This window comes from Macaca fascicularis, chromosome 18 (assembly GCF_037993035.2).
Source record: "Macaca fascicularis isolate 582-1 chromosome 18, T2T-MFA8v1.1".
Lineage (NCBI taxonomy): Eukaryota > Metazoa > Chordata > Mammalia > Primates > Cercopithecidae > Macaca > Macaca fascicularis.
In genome coordinates this window covers 77,892,510-77,905,414 of record NC_088392.1, presented here as the reverse complement: position 1 = coordinate 77,905,414, position 12,905 = coordinate 77,892,510, and the positions used below count along the sequence as shown (strand labels likewise).

Genomic DNA, 12,905 nt, shown 5'->3' with positions numbered 1-12,905 from the left:
TCTTTAGGTAAAGTTTTAAGTTACTGTGTGAAAAATTAAGGCAACATGGAGAAAAGGATGTTTTTAACTTAAAATTATTATAAATGCAACACATTTCTGTTGAGGGTTTCTTTTCCAAGGCTGTATGCAGATTTCCCTAGTCTTATATTTCTTAAATTGCCAATTCCTTAAGAACAAATTTTATTGTTCTGTTTTGTTTTTCTTAATCCAAGGTGTGACTGTACCGGAATCTGAAGGGGGACAGTAAACTGGGGAGGGTGCTAGAGAGCCTTTGGTCCATGTGCAGCCTCAGCTCATCAGCGTGTTCTAGCATGTATTTAGTGTTACAGGAAATTATGTATGGAAGAGCGTGAGAGTAATAACAGAGCATGTTCTTTTCGCACGGTCAGAGTCAGGGTCCGACATTCAGAGAACTACAAAAACTTAATGATTTCTGAGCATTTTTTCCTCATGAGTGAAAGGAAGATAATACATACTAGGCAGGGATTTAAGATTTTTTTGTTATACTTTTCTTTTTTTTTTTTTTTTTTTTGAGACGGATTCTCGCTCTGTCGCCCAGGCTGGAGTGCAGTGGCGCGATCTCGGCTCACTGCAAGCTCCGCCTCCTGGGTTTACGCCATTCTCCTGCCTCAGCCTCCTGAGTAGCTGGGACTACAGGCGCCCGCCACCGCGCCCGGCTAATTTTTTGTATTTTTAGTAGAGACGGGGTTTCACCGTGGTCTCGATCTCCTGACCTTGTGATCCGCCCGCCTCGGCCTCCCAAAGTGCTGGGATTACAGGCGTGAGCCACCGCGCCCGGCTGTTATACTTTTCAATGCATAATTTAGGCATTTAAAATTAGTATCTGTTATTACTATTCTGATTTAGTGTTTTGAGATTAGTGACATTCATATATAAATTAGCCTTCGTATATTGCCTAAAGGTTGAAGTACTGAGTACTTTGTGGTCAGCTTACTAATGTGTTTTCATTTCTGCAGTGGAAAGTTCGACGAACTCTAGCATTCTCCATCCACGAGCTTGCAGTTATTCTTGGAGATCAGTTGACAGCTGCAGATCTGGTTCCAATTTTTAATGGATTTTTAAAAGACCTCGATGAAGTCAGGATAGGTGTCCTTAAACACTTGCATGATTTTCTGAAGGTAACTTTTAAATTCTTTTGCAGAAAAGCACAACAAAATTCTGCTGTAAATCTAAATCTTTTATCTTCTGCTAGCACCAAGAGAGGTTTCTGTGTGTTCCTATGTAAGAAAGTATAGCCATAAGTTTATGTTAAGATGTGACTTAAAAAAGAAATAGTTCCATAATTATACTTTCACTTTTAAAACAGTATTAGATGATAGTGTTGTTTTTTTTTTGAGATGGAGTCTCACTCTGTTGCCCAGGCTGGAGTGCAGTGGCAGGATCTCAGCTCACTGCAAGCTCCGCCTCCCGGGTTTACGCCATTCTCCTGCCTCAGCCTCCCGAGTAGCTGGGACTACAGGCGCCCGCCACCTCGCCCGGCTAGTTTTTTGTATTTTTTAGTAGAGACGGGATTTCACTGGGTTAGCCAGGATGGTCTCGATCTCCTGACCTCGTGATCCGCCCGTCTCAGCCTCCCAAAGTGCTGGGATTACAGGCTTGAGCCACCGCGCCTGGCCTGATGATAGTTTACAGGCGTTTGTACCTTTTTATTTTTCAAAATTATTGAATGAAATACATGTTTAAAAAAAAAAAAACAAAAAACCATTAGCTGCAGTCATCCCTCAGTATGTGCAGGAGGAATGGTTCCAGGTCCCCCATGCATACTCAAATCCATGCAGTACTCCAGTCCTGTGGAACCTGCGTGTAGGAAAAGTCTGCCCTCCATGTACTCCGGCTTTGCATCCAGGAATACTGTATTTTCAATCCTCACTTGGTTGGGACAGACAATTCCGTGTAAGTGGACTGATGCAGTTCACACCCCTGTTGTTGAAGGTCAGCTGTGTATTAAGTTTGGAGGCTTTATGTGGTATTCCAGGAGTCCGAGAATTTACGTTTAGCCCTCACTACTTTAAGAGCTGTTATCTCCAAAGTGAATAGCCTTGATTTTTTACAAATTGTTTAATCCTGGAGTACTGTTGTTTTTCTTAGACTTTAGCCTTGAAATTGACTCTGATAATTCTAAGGCTTGAGTGATAGAAGTAATTGGAGTCCTCCCTTTTAAAAAACATTGAGACCGGGCACAGTGGCTCACGCCTGTAATCCCAGCACTTTGGGAGGCCGAGGCAGGCAGATCACTTGAGGTCAGGAGGTCGAGACCAGCCTGGCCAACATAGTGAAGCGCTGTCTCTACTAAAATACAAAAAATTAGCTGGGCGTGGTGGTAGGCACCTGTAGTCTCAGCCACTCAGGAGGCTGAGGCAGGAGAATCGCTTGAGCCTGGGAGATGGAGGTTGCAGTGAGCTAAGATCGTAGGCACTGCAGCCTGGGGTACAGAGCAAGACTCCATCTCAAAAAAGTAAAAAACAAGAACATTGAGACCTATATTTTATGTAGATCATATTGAAATTTTTCTTTCTTTTCTTTTTCTTTTTTTCTTTTTTTTTTTTTTGGAGACAGATTCTTGCTCTGTCACCAGGCTGGAGTGCAGTGGCATGATCTTGGCTCACTGCAACCTCCGCCTCCCAGGTTCAAGTGATTCTCCTGCCTCAGCCTCCCGAGTAGCTGGGACTACAGGTGTGTGCCACCACACCTGGCTGGTTTTTTTGTTTTGTTTTGTTTTGTTTTGTTTTGTTTTGTTTTGTTTTTTTAGTAGCGATGGGGTTTCACCATGTTAACCAGGATGGTCTTGATCTGACCTCATGATCCGCCCGCCTCAGCCTCCCAAAGTGCTGGGATTACAGGCGTGAGCCACCACGCCTGGCCTGAAATTTTTCTAATTGTCCCAGTATTGTCCTTTTTAGTTTTTCTCTGCTCAATTTTGAATCCCATAAAGTGCATATTAAATTTAAATGTTATGTTTCTTTAGTCCTCTTAAATCTAGGTGTCACTGGCATTTTTGAGGAGTCCAAACCAGTTGTTTTACAGAATTACCCTCAATTTGAATTTACACAATTTGATTCTGGGTAAGCAGGGTTTTTTTGCAGACATGTTAACCTGTGTAGGTTTTCATGCATTTTTCTGAATGTGTCACATCAGGGCTAATGTGATGTTGGCTCTTCCCATCATTTGTGACGAGAAGGCTGACAATTCCATTATAAAATGACCTTTCACCTTTTGTGGTTAATAGAGAATTGGTGAGGTGATACTTTAGAACTCTGAGTATCTTTTTCTCTAGAGTCCTTCACCAGTGCTCTCATAGCCAGGCATCTGTACATGGTTCTTACCTGAATCAGTTAACTGTGTTGGTTGTGAAAGAGTGATTTTCTATTTTCATAATTCTGTTTTTTTTAAATTAATTAACTTATTTTGAGACAGGGTCTCACTCTGTTGCCGAGGCTGGAGTGTAATGGTGCGATCATGGCTCACTGCAGCCTCCACCTCTCCCAGCTCAGATGATCCTCCCACCTCAGCCTCCTGAGTAGCTGAGGCCACAGGCGCACTATCACACCCAGCTGAGTTTTGTATCTTTTGTAGAGACGGGGTTTCGCTGTGTTGTCCAGGCTGGTCTTGAACTCCTGGGCTCAAGTGATCTGCCCCGACTTAGCCTCCCAAAGTTCTGGGATTACAGGTATGAGCCACTATGCTCGGCCATTCCTTCTGGTTTTTTTTTTTTTTTTTTTTGAGACGGAGTCTCGCTCTGTCCCCCAGGCTGGAGTGCAGTGGCCGGATCTCAGCTCACTGCAAGCTCCACCTCCCGGGTTCACGCCATTCTCCTGCCTCAGCCTCCCGAGTAGCTGGGACTACAGGCTCCCGCCACCGCTCCCGGCTAATTTTTTTTTTTGTATTTTTTTAGTAGAGACGGGGTTTCACGTGTTAGCCAGGATGGTCTCGATCTCCTGACCTCGTGATCCACCCACCTTGGCCTCCCAAAGTGCTGGGATTACAGGCTTGAGCCACCGCGCCCGGCCTTCCTTCTGTTTTTATTAAGTAACATTCCTGTGTAAAATAACCTGTGCCTTCTCTCCCTCCCCGGTTTCAAAAGTTGTTTTAGTATTGGTGTGGACTCTAGGATTTAAAAAATTCAACGTAATGGAATCCATTTCTGTCGTTTGTTTTGAGCATCAAATTTGACTAGTGGGGACCCCTTAAAGCTGCCTCTTGTGTCCTTTGATTTGTCCTTTTATTTTTAAGCGTATCAACACTTGCAGTTTCAACTTTCCCTTTCCCTGTCCCAGCCTGGAGTCAGCTATTTCTCCAAGGAACGGTGGTCCTTTTTAGTGGAGAATGGTCCTTAGAAACTGAGATCCAGGCACTGGAAGTGCTTATTGCTCCTGGGCTGTCATTTCTTTTAGGTCTTTTCAGGAGATAGTAGCTAGGAGGTGTGTACTTTTTTTTTTTTTTTTTAATTACTAACTTCATATTGTTAAGAACTACTTCCATTTCAATACTGTTTCCTCTCTTTTCTTCACTTTATATATTTTTTTCTTTTTACTCCTGGTAAAAAGTCTGTTCTTAACAACATTAATGTATAATACTTAGTTGTGGCTGGGCGCAGTGGCCTGTAATCTCAGCACTTTGGGAGGCCAAGGCAGGCAGATCACTTGAGGTCAGGAGATGGAGACTACCCTGGCTAACACGGTGAAACCCCGTCTCTACTAAAGATACAAAAAATAGGCTGGGCGTGGTGGCGGGTGCCCATAGTCCCAGCCACTCGGGAGGCTGAGGCAGGAGAATCGCTTGAACCTGGGAGGCGAAGGTTGCAGTGAGCCAAGATCACACCACTGCACTCCAACCTGAATGATAGAGTGAGACTGTCTCAAAAAAAAAAAAAAGTTTGCTCAGTTCCACAACATAAATGAAATAGTTTCAGAGTTACTCCACCAATAATAATTCCCACATCAAATCAGCTACATAATATTCAGGACTTCGTAGCACATTCTGTCCTTAGACTGTCTCTTGAAGATGTGTGGTCACTCAGTTCACACTTTGGCTTTTTTCCCTGTGATTGGTTTCCATCTGATGTACAGTTAGGTTGGTTTTTCCCCCTTTAAATATTTATAGAGCAGCTATTGGGATACATTTCTTTATTTTTTTTCTCTCAACAAATACTGAATGCCTGCTCTGTGCTGTCACAGTGCCACATGCAGGGCTTACACACGTGGTTAAGAGCATAATTACTGCCTTAAGTGGGGCCATGGCAACAAGGATGTCATATGAATAAAGGGGGGCAAGTCCTGTAATCAAGCTGTGCCCGGCGTACTGTGGGGTTTAGTGTGGCTCATTGATAGACACAAGGAATAAAGATTGCCAGACAAGATGGTGATTCCTGAAGGCAAATGGTGTTATTCAAGGAAAAATAAACTTAATACCAAATTTAAAACATTTAAATACAACTACTACATTTCCTTTTCAGAAGAATTAACCATATTGCTTACAGTCTGTTTTTACACACTCTAATAAAAGAAATAATGTCTGTACCTTGTCCTGGTAAATATTTTTATTTTGTTACTTTAGCTTCTTCATATTGACAAAAGAAGAGAGTATCTTTATCAACTTCAGGAGTTTTTGGTGACAGATAATAGTAGAAATTGGCGGTTTCGAGCTGAACTGGCTGAGTAAGTTCTAACAGTTTATTAGATTATATTTTGGAGGGGTATATATTTACTTCATTTTTACCTTCTCTCAGTTTCATTACTTTGTGTAGATCCAAGTTTCTATGTGGTGTTCTAGCCCTTTAACGCTTCCTGTAATACATGTCTTACTGTCAGTGAATTTCCTCAACTTTTTTTTTTTTTTTCCTGAAAATGTCTTTAGTTCATTTTTATATTATTTTTATCATGGTGAAATACACATAGCCAAATTTGCTATTGATGACATTTAGTACATTCACAATGTTGTGGAACCATTCCCTCTAGTTCTAAAATGTTAACCTCCTGAAAAGAAAAATGCATGTCCAATAAGCATCTACTTACTATCTATGGATTTGCCTATTGTGGACATGTCATGCAAGTGGAATCATACCACATGTGGCCTTTTGTGCTTGGTTTCTTCATCTAACAATGCTTTCAGTTGTCCCTCCATATTGTATCCTCTAGCTGAACTTGCCTCCCTTTTTGTGGTTGAGTAAATATTCCATTGTATGGATATACCACATTCATTTAGTGCATTCATCTGTTGAGGAACATTTGGGTTGGGTGTGTGGTCTTTTGTGAATAGTGCTGCTAGGAACGTTTATGTACAAGATTTAATCCTTGAAATCTGTTTTCAGTTATTTTGAGGTGGATTTGCAAGGCCATATGGTAATTCTGTGTTTAATTCATTGAGGAACTGCCACACTTTTCTACAACAGCTGTACCATTTTACATTCCCATCAGCAACGTATGGGAGTTCCAATTTCTGTATGTCCTCACTAACACCTATTTTCCTATTAAATTTTAAAAATATTTCTAAATTGGCCAAATAATAATTGTGCATATTTATAAGGTATGTAATGATGTTGCAATACATATTGGATAGTGGTTAGATAAGGGCAATTAGCATATCCATCACTCGCTTATCATTGATAGCTGTTCTGATGGGTGTGGAACAGCACCTCGTTGTGGTATGATTCACATTTCCCTAATGACTAATGATGTTGAACACTTTTTCATAAGCCTGTTAACCATTTGTGTATATTTTGTGGAGAAATGTCTATCCAAGTCTCTTGCACATTTTTAAATTGGGTTGTTTATCTTAAGTTGTGTTGTTGAGTTGTAAGAGCTATTTATATATTCCGGATCATACACCTCACGTGTATTTTCAGATGACGTCTTTGCTGAGTATGGGATGTGGGGCTGACAGTTTGTCTTTCAGTGTATTAAAAATGCCTCTCCATTGAGTTCTGGCTTTCCCACTTCTGACTCGAAATGCACGCCTCCTCTTCCGCCATGTAGTGCCGGGATGTGAGTCCAGCTAGTCAGGATCAAGCTGGGCTTGCGTTTTGTCATTGCTGTGGTTACCTTCAGTGTATTTGGGGCTTCAGTTTTCCTCACTGTGGGCTGCCACTACCGTTGCCGTTTGCTGAGGGTGGGAGCTGGGGCACCAGTGGTCTTGTAGTGCGAGTATTCCACCCAGGCTTGAGCTATACCTGCACCCCTGTGTAATGGGTGGGGCCTCCTGTCTGTGCTTGGTCTCGGGCAGGACTTCCTGCAGCTCCTCCTAGAATAAGGAGCGTTAGTTCTCCTCTCCCCCAGTTGCAGCGTTTTTGCTGGCCCACAGGGTAGACAGGCTTTGGGCCCCTCCACCAGCAGGTTAAGCCTTTTGCTTTGTGTGAGTGAAGGGCCCAGTAGAGTGCTTGGTGATTCGTGGCTGTCCGTCAGCCGCTTCTGCCTGCTATGAGACATCGCTCCTGTTTCTCCTGACTGTCTTTCTTGAAGCACCCATGGGAGGCAGGCACCCTGTGGAAGTCAGAAGGTCAGAAGGTTGCCTGGGGATGTGAGCTCCCTGTGTCGGGCACATATGGCTTTGCTTGAGCCACTCCATGCTCGTGCCAGCCACCATCTGGCCCTGGGCAGCTGGCTACAATTCGAGCTGATTTCTCCCCACCCTGTTATGTGCTGGCAGGTGCCCTGTCCCTCTGGGCTCTGCTGAGGGGGAAAGTTAGGCTGTTTGGGTGCTTTGCAACCCCAGCTCTCTGATGGGCTCAAGAAAAGATCTTGAAGTTTATATAGCTTTTTCTACTGTAGGGTCAGTGACATTCTTGCAGTTTTCTGTATTCTAAGCAGAAACTGATGTCCTATTTGGAATTCTGATTTTGAACTTTGTCAAAAAGTACGTGTGTCTGTTTGAGGTTGTATGTTTGTATGCACAGGTGCATTGTCATGACTGCATAATCTACGTTCATGTTACAGTTGACTTCCTGCTTATTAGAAATGTAAATCATCTCGAACATAAAATCTGAAAGGCAAAAGTCTCACATCCAAGGTATTTCTTCAAGGGCATCATTGAAGCCTTCAGGTTAGCTTGGTGGATGTCATGAAAGTCTCAGGGCCCCTCAGATGTGATGGGAAGGTCGCTGGAGGACACCCTCCCTCTGTTATCCCTAGCGAGTCCCTTCCAGGAAGGCTCCTCAGAGCCCCGACAGGTACACAGCAGACTACCTGCCCCTGCGGGAACTTCTTACTGAGAAACTTGATTGTAGATGGAAGCTTCTCAGCACGTTCCACACTGTAACCATGGATCAGTGTGGGCCATGTTCCAGTTGAACATACTAGGAAGTGCTTTGCTCTCTCAGTTCCCATGGATGCAGAGCTCTACGGCTTTTGTTTTCCTTACACTCTACGGAACTTGAATAGCATGTAAGTGCGTTTCCAGATGCAGAGACTGGAGGTAACTGGACAGGAGAGGTCCGCTTAGTCGCTCCTCTTTGCATGTGTTTGAGACAGGTGCTCCGTAATCCAGTATTGCAGATTATTTAAATGAGAACCTGTTTTCATTTGTCTCGCCGATTTTTAAACATTATCTTTTTGTAATTCCTTTTTGTAGACAGCTGATTTTACTTCTAGAGTTATATAGTCCCAGAGATGTTTATGACTATTTACGTCCCATTGCTCTGAATCTGTGTGCAGACAAGGTTTCTTCTGTTCGTTGGATTTCCTACAAGTTGGTATGTATTGAACTTTTAAAATTTTAGACCAGTAAACTCTAAGATCCTAGATTGGAAGCTGTTCCTCACTTCACACTCACCCTCCCAGGTCAGCGAGATGGTGAAGAAGCTGCACGCGGCAACACCACCAACGTTCGGAGTGGACCTCATCAATGAACTTGTGGAGAACTTTGGCAGATGTCCCAAGTGGTCTGGTCGGCAAGCCTTTGTCTTTGTCTGCCAGGTAAGCGAGGCCCTGGGCTTACCTGTTTGTGAGTTTTTCTCCTAGAAGAATGTCTTCTTTGACTTCCTACCTCTCTCTCATCCTCTTCCTTATTCTTAAGAAACAGAACCTTACGGTAGCCTGGCTGTTTCTAGGATCACCTGTCCCCATTGTTGGGCATCTGCTGGCCTCTCCCTCCCAGCCAGCCAAGCCCCTTCTTCACTGGCACGCACCACACACACCCCACGTGCCTGCTGTACATGCATGTTCCACACCACACACCACATGCCTGGAATGTGCGTGTTCTGCTCTACACACATTCAGACGTGTGCATGTGTACATTTGACAGTGCACATACATGCGTGTTCCTCACTGCATATTATACAGGCATACATACATGTACCACACCACACACATACTGTGCACACATATACCATACCACGGTTCCCACTAGAGGGTGCTCATGCCTGGGACCCAGAGCACAGGTGTGAAATGAAAGTGTGAATGAACGCTCTAGGTCTCCGTAGAACAGTTTAAAACCTGTCTGTCCATGTGGGCAGTTAATTATGTAATTTTTTTTTTGAGTTCCCAAGTACCTGGAATTTTGGTTAAAAAGCAGTAAGTAAAATTTGTGCCTGTGGTCACTCAGAGATTTTGTTGGCCAGCAGACGAGTTTTTGGCTGCATTGACAGAGAAGCCTAGAGCAGCTGTTTCTTTTCCCCAGACTGTCATTGAGGATGACTGCCTTCCCATGGACCAGTTTGCTGTGCATCTGATGCCGCATCTGCTGACCTTAGCAAATGACAGGGTTCCTAACGTGCGAGTGCTGCTTGCAAAGACCTTAAGGCAAACTCTGCTAGAAAAAGGTAGGTAGTGACTCTACTAGGAGAAGCGTGTGAGTAGAGAGGGAGGTCTGTCGACTGCGCTGATCAACAGATACCAAAGCAGAAGTATTGTCTGCTCAGAGAAAATAATCTGGTGGAAGGAAATATTTTAGTTGTTCTGGTGGTTCTCCCAAGAGGGCATGGAAGATGAAAGGAGTTTTTTAGCCCTCTACTGTTCAAGTTGGAGTTTATCGTAGGCATGGATCATTTTTATCATTTAAAACTTAGCTTTTTTGTTTGCTTGATTTTTTGAGACTGAGTCTCATTCTGTCACCCAGACTTGAGTGCAGTGGTGCGATCTCAGCTCACTGCACCCTCTGCCTCCCATGTTCAAGCAACTCTTCTGCCTCAGCCTCCCCAGTAGCTGGGATTACAGGTGCCTGCCACCACACCCAGCTAACTTTTTATCTTTTTAGTAGAGACGGGGTTTCACCATGTTGGCCATGTTGGCCAGGCTGGTCTCGAACTCCTGACCTCATGTGATCTGCCTGCCTCAGCCTCCCAAAGTGCTGGGATTACAGGCATGACCCACCGTGCCTGACCTAAAACTTAGTTTTTAAAATTGGGTATTCGTTCTCTTTATGTGCAAACCATTGGCTGGCAGCATGCCACTTGCAATCTTGCAGTCTTCAGTATGGAGGCTGGTACCTGTGTTTGCTCTCCCTCCTTCTCTTCATTAAGCAAGAGACAGATGCCCCGTAGTATTTGTTTTGTTGGAAATTATAATCTCTTCAAGATTAAAGGTGGTTTATTTTATTTAATCGACCCCCACCCCGCCTGCCACCCAAACACCTCACCAATATAGTTGCATGGATGAATGAAGCACAGAAAGAAATTTGTAGTAGACGTCAAAGAATAAGGATAAATGAATATTGCTGCTTTTTTTCCTCCTTTTTTTTTTTTTTTTGTAGTTGGTGTTTGGAAGCGTTTTTCTTTTACTGCTACTTAATAGCTAAGAAGTGTGATGTTTTCATTTATTTATTTATTTATTTAATAATTTAATTATTCCTTAGCTGTCATTGAATATCATGAGATTTAGTCTTATAAAAACAAGATAAATCTCATAACTCTTTTTATTGTGGCACTTTTTCTTCCTATAACAAATCAGGTTGGATTACTGTTTATGTTTCAGTGTGGCTTCTGTTTGTACTTGTAGAAATACCCAGTTTAACTGTTTATACTCGTACTTGACGGAACTCTGAAATGTTCCGTTGGACTGGTTTCATCTGTCCTGTGCACGTGTCATTTCCAGACTATTTCTTGGCCTCTGCCAGCTGCCACCAGGAGGCTGTGGAGCAGACCATCATGGCTCTTCAGATGGACCGGGACAGCGATGTCAAGTATTTTGCAAGCATCCACCCTGCCAGTACCAAAATCTCTGAAGATGCCATGAGCACAGCGTCCTCAACCTACTAGAAGGCTTGAATCTCGGTGTCTCTCCTGCTTCCGTGGGAGCCGAGGTTCAGTGGGCGTTCCGCACGTATGTGACCTGGGATAGCTTTCGGGGGAGGAGCGACTTCCCTCTCCTGCAGGCTTCACTGCAGGTGCAAGTTGCCTATACCCAATGCCAGGGATTTTAAGAGTCAAGAGAAAGTACAGTAAACACTATTATCTTATCTTGACTTTAAGGGGAAATAATTTCTCAGAGGATTATAATTGTCACCGAAGCCTTAAATCCTTCCGTCTTCCTGACTGAATGAAACTTGAATTGGCAGAGCATTTTCCTTATGGAAGGGATGAGATTCCCAGAGACCTGCATTGCTTTCTCCTGGTTTTATTTAACAGCCGACAAATGAAATTCTTACAGCCTGAAGGCACACGTTTGCCCAGATGTGAAAGAGACCTTCAGTATCAGCCCTGACTCTTCTCTCCCAGGCACAAGGACTTGCTGGGCTGTGTGACCAGCTGTCCAGCCCAGCCCTGTGTGTGAATCATTTCTGATGTGTGTAAATGGGAAAGGAGGGTTTTTTACTTCCCCTGAGGGCTTGATGCTAACACAAAAGTAGGATTGACTTTAACTCTTAAGCGCAGCATATTGCTGCCACATTTACAGAATGGTTGCTGAGTGTCTGTGTCTGATTTCTTCATGCTGGTCATGACCTGAAGGAAATTTATTAGACGTATAATGTATGTCTGGTGTTTTTAACTTGATCATGATCAGCTCAGAGGTGCAACTTCTTCACATACTGTACATACCTGTGACCACTCTTGGGAGTGCTGCAGTCTTTAATCATGCTGTTTAAACTGTTGTGGCACAAGTTCTCTTGTCCAAATAAAATTTATTAATAAGATCTATAGAGAGAGATATATACACTTTTGATTGTTTTCTAGATGTCTACCAATAAATGCAATTTGTGACCTGTATTAATGATTTAGTTTAAAGTGGGGAAACTAGATTAAAATACTTGTCTTTTAACTAGTTTATTAGTTTCTCTGGAATCTGCCTGTGTCCCCGGGGTTGGGTCTTGCTCTTGGCGGCAGCAGGTGCCTCTTGGGTGCTCCTCCTGCCCCTGCCTACAGCCCTAAGGGCAGGTGGGTGCCGAGTGTCTGGCACAGCTTGGACACCCCCCCCCACCGCCCGAAGACAGTGGGTGTGCAGTGGGGGGGGTTGTCTTGAAGCTCCTGAGACACAGTCAAGCATCTCTGAGCCTCGATTTCTTCATCAGTAAAATGGGAATTAGTAAAACCTACCCTGTTTCTCACAAGGTTGTTTTGCAGGCAAATGAGGTCCTCTGTGAAGGTGGTTTTGTAAAGTGCTGCGTGTATAAATGTGCGATGTTCCTGTAAGCCTGGTTTGAAAACCTTGGCCTGAGTCCCCTGGTGCTTCTGTGAGTTTTGGTTTTATTTAGTTAGCCGGGGGGGGCGGGGGGACTCCTCAGTAAGTCAAAATAAGTTCCTTTGAACTTCAGTGTGGGATTTGAGAATACATGGGCTGCTTCCTGTCTACACTATTACAAATAAGCCTTTGGCTGCTGCCTCTCACATTATAACCCAGATATTTACACACTGCGGATATAAGTGTGAACAGATTTCACTGGGAAGGATGTTCAAATAAATAGATAAATGCATAGGTAATATGTGAAGTGGGTCATGGGGGCAGGGCTGGGGAGTAGCT

General features: G+C 43.6%; 1 protein-coding gene across 7 annotated transcripts in view; it reads left to right on the top strand.

Annotated features, from left to right (window-relative positions):
• Positions 1 to 12,203, top strand: part of PPP4R1 (protein phosphatase 4 regulatory subunit 1) — a 73,720-nt gene extending 61,517 nt beyond the window's left edge. For all 7 annotated transcript variants that reach the window (XR_012427345.1, XR_012427344.1, XM_005587185.5 and 4 more), the window contains 6 exons: positions 978 to 1,139; positions 5,575 to 5,675; positions 8,584 to 8,704; positions 8,793 to 8,927; positions 9,631 to 9,772; positions 11,043 to 12,203. Coding sequence is in view for 5 of the 7 variants with exons in the window: in XM_005587185.5 (XP_005587242.3) it covers positions 978 to 1,139; positions 5,575 to 5,675; positions 8,584 to 8,704; positions 8,793 to 8,927; positions 9,631 to 9,772; positions 11,043 to 11,206 (825 nt within the window). In the remaining 2 variants the exon portion in view is untranslated. The remainder of the gene's footprint in view (positions 1 to 977; positions 1,140 to 5,574; positions 5,676 to 8,583; positions 8,705 to 8,792; positions 8,928 to 9,630; positions 9,773 to 11,042) is intronic.
• Positions 12,204 to 12,905: the final 702 nt, after the last annotated feature.